Consider the following 13,005-nt stretch of genomic DNA (forward strand, 5'->3'; position numbering starts at 1 on the left):
GTGTGTGTCTTAGTGACTTCTGTGTGTCATAGTGACTTGTGTGTGTCTTAGTGACTTGTGTGTGTCTTAGTGACTTCTGTGTGTCATAGTGTCTTGTGTGTGTCATAGTGTCTTGTGTGTGTCATAGTGTCTTGTGTGTATCATAGTGTCTTGTGTGTGTCATAGTGACTTCTGTGTGTCATAGTGTCTTGTGTGTGTCATAGTGTCTTGTGTGTGTCTTAGTGACTTGTGTGTGTCATAGTGACTTGTGTGTGTCTTAGTGACTTGTGTGTGTCTTAGTGACTTCTGTGTGTCATAGTGTCTTGTGTGTGTCATAGTGTCTTGTGTGTGTCATAGTGACTTGTTTGTGTATCAGTGTCTTGTGTGTGTCATAGTGACTTGTGTGTGTCATAGTGTCTTGTGTGTGTCATAGTGTCTTGTGTGTGTCATAGTGTCTTGTGTGTGTCATAGTGTCTTCTGTGTGTCATAGTGTCTTGTGTGTATCATAGTGTCTTGTGTGTGTCATAGTGACTTGTGTGTGTCATAGTGACTTGTGTGTGTCATAGTGTCTTCTGTGTGTCATAGTGTCTTGTGTGTGTCATAGTGACTTCTGTGTGTCATAGTGTCTTGTGTATGTCATAGTGTCTTGTGTGTGTCATAGTATCTTGTGTGTGTCATAGTGACTTGTGTGTGTCATAGTGACTTCTGTGTGTCATAGTGTCTTGTGTGTGTCATAGTGACTTCTGTGTGTCATAGTGTCTTGTGTGTATCATAGTGTCTTGTGTGTGTCATAGTGACTTGTGTGTGTCATAATGACTTGTGTGTGTCATAGTGTCTTCTGTGTGTCATAGTGTCTTGTGTGTATCATAGTGTCTTGTGTGTGTCATAGTGACTTCTGTGTGTCATAGTGTCTTGTGTGTATCATAGTGTCTTGTGTGTGTCATAGTGTCTTGTGTGTGTCATAGTGTCTTGTGTGTGTCATAGTGTCTTGTGTGTGTCATAGTGTCTTGTGTGTGTCATAGTGTCTTGTTTGTGTCTCAGTGTCTTGTGTGTGTCATAGTGTCTTGTGTGTGTCATAGTGTCTTGTGTGTGTCATAGTGTCTTGTGTGTGTCATAGTGTCTTCTGTGTGTCATAGTGTCTTCTGTGTGTCATAGTGTCTTGTGTGTATCATAGTGTCTTGTGTGTGTCATAGTGTCTTGTGTGTGTCATAATGTCTTGTGTGTGTCATAGTGTCTTGTGTGTGTCATAGTGTCTTGTGTGTGTCATAGTGTCTTGTGTGTGTCATAGTGTCTTGTGTGTGTCATAGTGTCTTGTTTGTGTCTCAGTGTCTTGTGTGTGTCATAGTGTCTTGTGTGTGTCATAGTGTCTTGTGTGTGTCATAGTGTCTTGTGTGTGTCGTAGTGTCTTCTGTGTGTCATAGTGTCTTGTGTGTATCATAGTGTCTTGTGTGTGTCATAGTGACTTGTGTGTGTCATAGTGACTTGTGTGTGTCATAGTGTCTTGTGTGTGTCATAGTGTCTTGTGTGTGTCATAGTGTCTTGTGTGTCATAGTGTCTTGTGTGTGTCATAGTGTCTTGTTTGTGTCTCAGTGTCTTGTTTGTGTCATAGTGTCTTGTGTGTGTCATAGTGTCTTGTGTGTGTCATAGTGTCTTGTGTGTGTCATAGTGTCTTCTGTGTGTCATAGTGTCTTCTGTGTGTCATAGTGTCTTGTGTGTATCATAGTGTCTTGTGTGTGTCATAGTGACTTGTGTGTGTCATAGTGACTTGTGTGTGTCATAGTGTCTTCTGTGTGTCTTGTGTGTGTCATAGTGTCTTGTGTGTGTCATAGTGACTTCTGTGTGTCATAGTGTCTTGTGTGTGTCATAGTGTCTTGTGTGTGTCATAGTGTCTTGTGTGTGTCATAGTGACTTGTGTGTGTCATAGTGACTTCTGTGTGTCATAGTGTCTTGTGTGTGTCATAGTGACTTCTGTGTGTCATAGTGTCTTGTGTGTGTCATAGTGTCTTGTGTGTGTCATAGTGTCTTGTGTGTTTCATAGTGTCTTGTGTGTTTCATAGTGTCTTGTGTGTGTCATAGTGTCTTGTGTGTATCATAGTGTCTTGTGTGTGTCATAGTGTCTTGTGTGTATCTCAGTGTCTTGTGTGTGTCTCAGTGTCTTGTGTGTGTCATAGTGTCTTGTATGTGTCATAGTGTCTTGTATGTGTCTTAGTGTCTTGTGTGTGTCATAGTGTCTTGTGTGTGTCATAGTGTCTTGTGTGTGTCATAGTGTCTTGTGTGTGTCATAGTGTCTTGTGTGTGTCATAGTGTCTTCTGTGTGTCATAGTGTCTTCTGTGTGTCATAGTGTCTTCTGTGTATCTTAGTGTCTTGTGTGTGTCATAGTGTCTTGTGTGTGTCATAGTGACTTGTGTGTGTCATAGTGACTTGTGTGTGTCATAGTGACTTGTGTGTGTCATAGTGACTTGTGTGTGTCATAGTGTCTTGTGTGTGTCATAGTGTCTTGTGTGTGTCATAGTGACTTGTTTGTGTCTCAGTGTCTTGTGTGTGTCATAGTGACATTGTGTGTCTTAGTGACTTGTGTGTCTTAGTGACTTGTGTGTGTCTTAGTGACTTCTGTGTGTCATAGTGACTTGTGTGTGTCTTAGTGACTTGTGTGTGTCATAGTGTCTTGTGTGTGTCATAGTGTCTTGTGTGTGTCATAGTGTCTTGTGTGTGTCATAGTGTCTTGTGTGTATCATAGTGTCTTGTGTGTGTCATAGTGACTTCTGTGTGTCATAGTGTCTTGTGTGTGTCATAGTGTCTTGTGTGTGTCTTAGTGACTTGTGTGTGTCATAGTGACTTGTGTGTGTCTTAGTGACTTGTGTGTGTCTTAGTGACTTCTGTGTGTCATAGTGTCTTGTGTGTGTCATAGTGTCTTGTGTGTGTCATAGTGACTTGTTTGTGTCTCAGTGTCTTGTGTGTGTCATAGTGACTTGTGTGTGTCATAGTGACTTGTGTGTGTCTTAGTGAATTCTGTGTGTCATAGTGTCTTCTGTGTGTCATAGTGTCTTGTTTGTGTCATAGTGACTTGTTTGTGTCTCAGTGTCTTGTGTGTGTCATAGTGACTTGTGTGTGTCTTAGTGAATTGTGTGTGTCTTAGTGACTTCTGTGTGTCATAGTGTCTTGTGTGTATCATAGTGTCTTGTGTGTGTCATAGTGACTTCTGTGTGTCATAGTGTCTTGTGTGTATCATAGTGACTTGTGTGTGTCTTAGTGACTTCTGTGTGTCATAGTGTCTCTGTCTCTAGCTGTAAACAAGTGTCACTGTCATATAAGCAGTGTCTTTTGTGTTCAATCTTCCATGAAAGCATTTCTAGCGATGCAAAGCATTACCTTACTTGGAAACAGGTGAGAGTTAGATATAGGGAGGACATCTAGCCTTAGAAAATCATACTTAAAAATCGTGTGTGGCTCATGTGAGCATAGAAAAGTGACCATTAAAATGATAATATATATATATGTGTGCATTTGTGTGTGTAAGATCATAAATATAGTTGTTGATTCTTCACCACATCTTGCTATTCACAATTGGTGAGAACATTTTTTGCAGTTTCATATTAGCAAAATTACAAGAAACGCATCAAAGAAAAGATTTAATGTTTGAAATAAACTGGAAACTTTTGCTATGTTCTTGTTGTTTTTATTGTTTTGGCTAATATTTTATACTTGATCTTCTTGTAGGCCTCCAGCTGCTGGCAGCTACAACACACTCAAGCGGAATATTTCATTTCGGACAGAAGGTCCACATTCTTTAGTGAAGAAATCCAGTACAGATAGTATCAAGCTTTACCTGTCCGGTTCCCAAGATCAAATTATTGTGCACCCAGGTGCTATTATGTCCATCTTTCATCTCCTACCAGCAATTGATTATAATGCTAATTCAAAGGTAAAAATGTCATGCTTTTTCATTTTTCTCCTTCCATGTAGTACACATAGGTGCGGTCGTGGCTGTGTAGTAAGAAGCTTGCTTCCCAACCACATGGTTCCAGGTTCAGTCCCAATGCATGGCACCTTGAGCATGTGCCTTCTGTTATAGCTTCGGGCTGACCAAAGCCTTGTGAGTGGATTTGGTAGATGGAAACTGTATATATTTATGTGTGTGTGTTTGTGTGTGTGTGCGTGTTTGTTTGTTTGTCCCCCCAGCATCGCTTGACAACCGATGCTGGTGTGTTTATGTCCCCATAACTTAACAGTTTGGCAAAAGAGACTGATAGAATAAGTACTAGGATTACAAAGAATAAGTCCTGGGGTCAAGTTCTTCAATTAAAACCCCTTTAAGGCAGTGTTCCAGCATGGCCACAGTCAAATGGATGAAACAAGTAATAGAATGAAAGAATAGTACTTAGGGTGTTGTGCTCACAGTTGCAGAATTGTGGTTTCAATTCTTAGGCAGGGCAGTGCAATGTGCTCTAGAGCAGAATACTGCATTTCATGTTGCTTTAGTCCACTCACCTGTAAATGGATAACAGTAAGGTAGAACTGATATCCTGTTCAGTAGGAATGTTGGTCAGCCTGCCTAACCTGCTGGAAGTGCATTGTGATCAGTGGTGTATAACTACATCTGATGGTCTGGTCAATGCAATGATGATAAATGTTAACAGTATGTTTCAAAACTGATCTGGAAACTATAACTAAGTCCTCTTCTTCGCCCTTTTCAAGCCTAGCCAGGCTTATGGGCCCAGTTTCTATGGCATATGTGTTCTCCCCAGCTGGACGGGATGCCAGTCCATCGCAGCCTTACTCAAGAAACAGGAAGAAAGAGTAAGAGAAAGTCAGGGCGAAAGAGTACAACAGGGGTTGCCACTCATGCTCGCTGATGTGTAACTTGCACATAAATAAATTTAATAAAACGTTTTCTGTATACTGCTATCGTTTTAGTTTTATTTATTTATTATTATTGTTATGTTATTTACAGAGGCGCAATGGCCCAGTGGTTAGGGCAGTGAACTCGCGGTCAGAGGATCGCGGTTTCGATTCCCAGACCGGGTATTGTGTATGTTTATTGAGCGAAAACACCTAAAGCTCCATGAGGCTCCGGCAGGAGGTGGTGGCGACCCCTGTTGTACTCTTTCGCCCCAACTTTCTCTCACTCTTTCTTCTTGTTTCTTGAGTAAAGCTGTGATGGACTGGGGTCCCATCCAGCTGGGGGGAACACATATGCCACAGAAACCGGAAAACCGGGACCATGAGCCTGGCTAGGCTTTAAAAAGGGTGAGAAAGAAAGAAATGTTATTTACACTTCGCATTAAATGAAATGTAACGTTAAGTAATGAATATGATCAGTTATAGAAGGTGTGGCCCTTTGCTAACTATGCCCTTCTCGAAGTGGCCCCTGAGCCACAACAATTGCCCACTCCTGTACTATGATATGTCCTTATCTACAACATTTTTATGCATCTCCTGTTTTGCAGCAAGCTCTAGAATTACAAACGTACACCGCTGAACTCCTTAAGTCTGTGATGCGAACTGAACGCAACCAACAAATCATGTGTGACGTTGGCTTCCCCCATGAACTATTGAACCATGGCAATGTGGCCCTTGCTGATGAATCCCACTCACTGCATCCCCCACTTCAGTACATGTTTGAACGTCTCGCTGCCCAAGCACTGACACCTAAGGATCTCAAGTAAGTCTTGTACTCTTTCAATACTAACCCATTCGAAACACTGCAGCTGGTTATATGATACAAAGTATTCCGTTTTAAAGGGGTCAATATTTTAGCCCTTTTTTTTACCGTTTTCTGTTGAAAATATATCTTTGTTTTGATTAATTTTGAAGACAATGAAGAATTTATTAGAGTAACTCTGTCATTATCAAACAACTGTTTAGAACATAAATTAACATGAGATTTTATTGGAGGGTTTTAGCATACCTCATGGCAAAGCAGAAAGTTTGTTTCATAGAACCAGCAGTGCTTTTAGGTGATTTGATATTAAAAGGGTTAAATTAAAATCTTCTACAGTAATTTTATGCTAGAATAATTTATGTTCTGTGCCCCAGCTTAATAATAAACAAGTTGGTTATCTTACTAATCTATCTTCAGTTATTGATTGTCGTCTTGGTTAATCGAAACATAGACAGTGTATTTTGTTAGAAATATTGTCATGAAAGAAGTTAGAATATTCTATAATCCTGTGAACAATTCTTCCAATCTTTCTTATTATTTATTGTTCCTTAAGGCGGCAAAGTGGCAGAAACTGTAGCACGCCGGGCGAAATGCTTTGTGGTATTACGTCTGTCTTTATGTTCTACGTTCAAATTCCACCGAGGTTGACTTTGCCTTTCATCCTTTCGGGATCGATAGATTAAGTACCAGTTACGCACTGGGGAAGATGTAATCGACTTAATCCCTTGGTCTGTCCTTGTTTGTCCCTTCTATGTTTAGCCCCTTGTGGGCAATAAAGAAATAAGAAACGTTAGCACGCCGGGCAAAATGCTTTGCAGTATTTCGTCTGTCTTTACGTTCTGAGTTCAAATTCCACTGAGATTGACTTTAGCTTTCGTCCTTTCAGAGTCGATAAATTAAGTACCAGTTGTGTACTAGGGGTGGTCTAAAATTTTTCGAGCCTTGTGCCTAGAGTAGTAAAGATTATTTATTGTTCTTCCTTATTATTTATTGTTAATACGTCTATTGTCTCAGTGGAAATCCTTCTGAGTATTTATCTCTCTCCTTCCTTCTTTCCTTCTGTTCTTTTTTTTCTCTTCTTTCCTTCCTTGTTTGGTTAGTATAGATCTTGTCTTCACTTTGCTTTCATAATTTGTTCTGCATTCAAATTTTAAACGGGCATATGGCGTAGTGGTTAAGAGCGCAGGCTATTAACCCCAAGATTCCGAGTTCGATTGAAAGCAGTGACCGACCTGAATAATAATAATAATAATATCGAAAAATACCTTAGGAATGAGAACCCAGGTTCGAAATTTCCCCAAGGCGCCTGATGAAGGCTGGAGGGTATATCAGCCGAAATGTTGTGTTAACAAACAAGATGCGGACAAATATCCGCCAAATGTAAATAATGTACGTAATTCCTCATCTCTTAAATATGGAACTGTATTTCATTAGTGCTGTTTGTTTCATCATGTAATTCTGTTTATTTAATTTTCTTTTGCAGAGACTTTCTACGATTAGGCTCACCACTTAACTGTCGGTCAGTCGATGACCTCTACGATGGTTACCGCAATGGATTTGTGTGCAGCCACATGCATAATGGTTGTGAGCTGAGCCGTGGCCATAGTCTAGAAGAAAAGCGCACACCTTATGAAATTGAAGACAAGCTGAAAACTGCTGGGGGGCCGGTACCTCTGACTCGTGTTAAATGTCTTGTTTCTATGACAACCCCTCGAGATGCTCGCATGCATGGTTCATCTGTGACACCAGCATTTGTCGAATTCGATATGAGCACTGAAGGGTTCGGATGCCTTTATTTACCAAGTATTGCTCCCCAGGGGCCACCTGCTCCATCTGTCGTTGGTGGAGTAGTTGGCTCATCAGATCCTGTAGTTATTGGTGGTGTTGGAACAGGTGAGAGAGAATATTTACTGTCCCTTTTTATTTTGGTGGATTTCTTGTCCCTTTTTGTGTTGTATTCACTATTAAACTGAGTTTTGGTTCACTGTCAAACTGTTGTGTTGTATGGTTCACTGTTAAACTGTATTCACAGTAATTTTAGTTCACTGTTAAACTGAATTTTGGTTCACTGTTAAATTGTTTGTGTTGTATTCACAGTAATTTTGGTTCACTGTTAACTGAATTTTAGTTCACTGTTAAACTGAACATATGTTTGTACAGTGTATATATGTTTGTGTTTCTACGAAAGTGTGTGTATGTATGTTTGTGTGTGTATGTATGTTTGTGTGTGTATATATATATATATATATATATATATATATATATATTTATACCTATCTTATAACACTGTTGTTTCTTTTGGTTTTATCAGGTGAGAGAATGTTTCCCCCACAATCGGGGCTAACTTACTCGACGTGGTTCTGTGTGGACAAATTCAGCAGCCCTGACATGGATCTACATCCTGTACGCTTGCTGACTGTTATCCGCAACCTTCAGGGTCGCGATGAAAATCTCATCTGTCTCAGTGTCACCTTGATGGCAAAAGATCGCTCTCTTGTCGTATCAACACAAGAAACGAGTATGCCAACTACAGGTAAGTCTAGTCTACCTTCTTCTGTCTCAAGTGATGTTTATTTTGTTTTGTGGGAAGGAAACTGAATGGAAGACTAACTGAAATGAATGGAATGTCATCGTTACTGTCATTAATGTCATCATCATAACCATCATCTTCAGTATCAACATTATCATCGTTGTCATCATCATTACCTTCAGCTTCATCATTGTCATCACTGTCATCATCATCATAATTATCGTCCTGATTTTTAATCATTGTCATCATCATCATTGTCATTTTTGTCATGGTCAACATTTTCATTATCATCATGATTTTCGTCATCACCATCATATTCATCCTCTTCATCTTTGTGATCATCTTCATCTTCTTCATCATCGTCATTGCAATTAATATCATTACTATTCTCATCTCATTGTCATGGTCACAAGGCTAAATGGTCAAGATGTTTGTGTCAGAACCATAAGATCTCAGGTTCAGTCCCACTACCAATGGGCAAGTGTCTTCTATCTTATATATGGGTTGACCTGAATCTTGTGAATGAATTGGGGTTAATGAAAACTGTGTGAAGCCTTTTGGATGAAAAGTACAGTCTTATCACTTTGCATTACACTGATTGTAGCTGAGGATTACATCAGCAATGCACATGTTTGTGGAATATTCAGCCATTTACATGCTAATTCAAAGAGCAGAGATTCCAGTTGACCAAACGATTGATGCTGAATGTCAAAGCTAATAGAGACTAATTACATTGCCATGATCATTGTGGAGCATCAGTTGGCAGAGTTGGTTGAATATTTTTACATCTCATTACGTTCTGAGTTCAAACTCTGGCCAGGTTTGACTTTACTTTTGCATCTCTTGTCCATATCATCACCATTGTCGTCGTCATTGTCTAACGTCCGCTTTCCATGCTGGCATGGGTTGGATGAGTTTGACTGGTTTATAATTTACTTTTGCATTAAAACCATTTGGGTTAATATAAGCTACATGGTAGCAGAGCATAATTGGTGGAAACAAACATCGGCATTTCTCAATTTAGCTTCAGGTGTCAACAGTTCGCTGGTTGATCACTGACTCCCTAAAAATTCTTAGCTCTCTCTAAGGCTGAGAACCGGGTTTTTGATATTACTGTGCCTTAACTCTAATTAGCTGTTTACTGTAGCACTGCTGTGCTACTACATGATATCACACTAGCTTTTCTGACTCACCACAAGGTTTTTCACCCCAATATTCACATTCTGTTATTTGTAGCTTTGTCATCTACTTCAATATCCAGAATTCCAAAAAGGAATTGCTAAGCTTATTATTGTTGGCTAGTAGGTTGGCAATACCTGTAGAGTGAAGGCATAGGCTATTGGATCTCTGACCATAAGATTGTGGGTTTAAATTCTGCACTCAGTATCATTTTATATCCTTAGGCAAGGCACTTCATTTCATATTGTTCATTCAGGAACACTCAACTGAAAATGTGTTGCATCTGTAGTACAGGGATTCTTTGTGGGCTTTTAATCCAAAATCTTGTAAATATGCAAGCTACCAATGATTGTGTGAAAAACTGCCTGACCACTTAGTTGCACACACAGGCCGGCATGCACACGAGTACTTGATGATCTCATTAGTGCAGGTACATGTAAAAAAAAGCAGCCTGTATATTCTGTAAAGTAGTTGGCATTAAGAAAGGCTGTTGAAAGCATAACGAGTGAGAGAGGGTGGATCTTGGCTCGGTCACCTGGCTTGTTGGTTTGTATCAAACTGTCTCACCGATGCCAATATGGAAAACAGACATTAAACAATGATGAGGATGAGGATGATTATGATGTATATGATATTCTCTTTTCAGTGACTGGCTGTGATGAAGAGGAAGAGCCTGTCCTTGGCGACAACACTGTCAGGTTTTGGTGTCCTGATCTTACACAAGAAGGACAATGGCATCATTTGGTATTGATTTTTCATCGAGCTGGTATCATGAAAAATAGCAGTGTAAGCCTGTTCCTGGACAGCCACCATGTCAACACACAAAAGGTGAGTTTCTACTTTCACTTTTGACAAGCTGATTGTTTCTTTAATGAACTTTGGTGTATGTTCAACTGTGTCTCTTGTTAATTTGTTAATTTGTTTTATCTCTGACCTTTAATCTCTTTGTATAACTCTGTCTCAGTGTCCCTTTTTTAATTGAACTCTTGATTAATCTCTTAAGCCAACCAAAGCCTTGTGAGAGGGCTTGGGGAATGGAAACTGAAAGAATCCTTTCATATGTGTGTGTGTACCTTCTCTTTGTTTTATCAAGAGCGCGTGGCTTAGTGGTTAGGGCATTCAGCTCATGATCGTAAGGCTGTGAATTCGATTCCCGGTGACGCGTTGTGTCCTTGAGCAAGACACTTTATTTCACGTTGTTCCAGTCCACTCAGCTGGCAAAAATGAGTAGTACCTGTAATTCAAAGGGCCAGCCTTGTCACACTATGTGTCACGTTGAGTCTCCCTGAGAACTACGTTAAGGGTACACGTGTCTGTAGATTGCTCAGCCACTTGCACGTTAATTTCACGAGCAGGCTGTTCCGTTGATCGTATCAGCTGGGACCCTCGTCGTCGTAACCAACAGAGTGCTCCTAACCAACTTACCACCTGTATTCCTCAAAGCGTTTTTTAAAACAATATTCTCTGCTAAATTAATGAGATGGAGACGGGGAAGTGATAATTCTCATTCTGTTTCAATAATAATTTCTCATGGTTATTTTCTTCTCTTTTTCCATTCCAGCTTCACTACGTGTCTCCCAACTTAGGTGCTGGGGGTACTGCCAGCCCAACTGCTTTTACAACAGTTTTCGCTTATATTGGAACTCCTCCACAGCTTCGTCGGCAGTCCCAGTTGACCTGGAAGCAAGGTCCATGCTACCTGTTTGAAGATATCGTGTCCACTAACACAGTGCATACCATGTACCAATTTGGACCAGTATATGTAGGAAGTTTCCAATCTCCAGTTTTAGGTATTTCAGTTTAATCAACACACCCTGTTTCATATCTTCAGCTCTTTTGCTTTGAAGCATACATACATTTATACATACATACATATCACATACGTATATATATTTATGCAAACTACATAAATACATACATATATGTCAACGATATAAAGTGATTTTTATGCACCTGAAGTCCATATGAACTGTCCTCTCAAGTTGAATAACACAATAGCCATTTAGTACTAATATTACTTTTGTCACTAATTTTTAGTAAGTCCACTGGCCAATTGTGACATCACTGCCTGAATAGACACTGACATTCTATATATTGTTGACAGGGAGATTTGGTTGTTATGTCACTACTTGATGTCTGCCACTGAGGAGCCCAAGCAGGGTGAAATCAGGTGATCTGGCAGTTCTGATGGCTGTAACAAATGATTCTCATCTCTCAACAATATAAATACGAGTGTTTTTATGCACAATGTATCTGTATGAAAGGTCTTCTCAAGGAAAAAAATGCAGTATTCTGTGTTCTAACACAACATCTGTGTTGGATATAAAGATTGCCTTTTTTATACATACATGCATATATATGAGCATGCATTCATGCATACTTACGTGCATACATGCGTTTTTTAAATAGATGAAATTTATTTCAATATATCTATATTTTAGACCATTGCCTGTTAGACATGATAGAAAGATAGAAATGAAATACAAAACAACATTCAAGCGTGGTCATTGGCTGTGCCGCTGGACTGGCTCCCATGCTGGTAGCACATAAAAACACCTTTGAGCGAGGTCATTGCCAGTACCGCCTGACTGGCCTTCGTGCCGGTGGCACGTAAAAGCACCCACTAAGACTCTTGGAGTGGTTGGCGTTAGGAAGGACACCCAGCTGTAGAAAACCTGCCAGATCAGATTGGAGCCTGGTGTAGCCATCTGGTTTCACCAGTCCTCAGTCAAACCGTCCAAGCCATGCCAGCATGGAAAGCAGACGTTAAATGATGATGATGATGATGAATTCTAACTGACGATGTCAAAATAAACTGCATGCAGACAGCAATTTAGAAAAATTTGTTTCTACTGACGAAACAGATTTACCCATCAAATTTAATTCCTCAAATAATGTACATTAGTAAAGATAAAACTCCTATTTCAATAAATTGTTTGATAGATAATTCAGTAGCATTTGACACTTGGCTGGCATACACGTATAGTTGCTAATAATCTTGTGTGTTTGGAAGGGAACTAACAATTGATTTGTTCAGCACATTCGGTCAAGAAATATAATTTTAATTTTCATACTCCTGCTGTTTTCTGATTATTCTTCTGTTTGTGTCTTCTTATTCTTTCTTTCCTTTACTTTTCTTCTTTTACATTATGTCACCCATCAGTTTTTCCGTGCTAGTTTGAATGCGATGATTTCTGTTGCAACAGTTGAGTTTCTAGTCGATGTTCTCGTCAGTGCTGACCTCTTTTGGTCAGCTTTGGAACAATCCAGAGACTGCAAAGTTGTGTCCCTTGATCAAGGTCTCAACAAAAGAAAGACTGGCAAATAAAGGGGTTTTTCACAGTTAAGGGTAATGAAATTTTGTGTGGATAAATCTGGTTTCCACAGTGAAAGGGTTAATTTTTACAAGGTCCAAAGAGGAAAAACTCATAGCTACATATTACAAGCTGCTCCTGTTATATTACTGCCATTCCAGCATGCCCCACAAGAAGCATCTATGGTAAAAGAATTATTTGTATTCCACCTGCATTATTTTTTTTTATAATTTCATATTTTTCTCTTTATTTATTTTGTTTTTGCTGTGTTTCTACTTCCTTTCTTTTCTTTTTCTCTGCAACTATTTCTTTAACCCATTCCTTACTGTATTTATTTTGA

At 39.6% G+C, this 13,005-nt stretch overlaps 1 protein-coding gene across 1 annotated transcript in view; it reads left to right on the top strand.

The window, feature by feature from the left end:
- LOC106877294 (WD repeat and FYVE domain-containing protein 3) overlaps positions 1-13,005 on the top strand; it is a 293,550-nt gene that overhangs the window by 214,428 nt on the left and 66,117 nt on the right. The window contains exons 18-23 of the mRNA XM_089353030.1: positions 3,698-3,902; positions 5,428-5,642; positions 7,126-7,535; positions 7,954-8,175; positions 9,998-10,179; positions 10,913-11,141. Coding sequence (XP_089209156.1) covers positions 3,698-3,902; positions 5,428-5,642; positions 7,126-7,535; positions 7,954-8,175; positions 9,998-10,179; positions 10,913-11,141 — 1,463 coding nt within the window. The remainder of the gene's footprint in view (positions 1-3,697; positions 3,903-5,427; positions 5,643-7,125; positions 7,536-7,953; positions 8,176-9,997; positions 10,180-10,912; positions 11,142-13,005) is intronic.

Source organism: Octopus bimaculoides, chromosome 5, assembly GCF_046866305.1.
Source record: "Octopus bimaculoides isolate indiv1 chromosome 5, ASM4686630v1, whole genome shotgun sequence".
In the NCBI taxonomy this organism is placed as follows: Eukaryota; Metazoa; Mollusca; class Cephalopoda; order Octopoda; family Octopodidae; genus Octopus; species Octopus bimaculoides.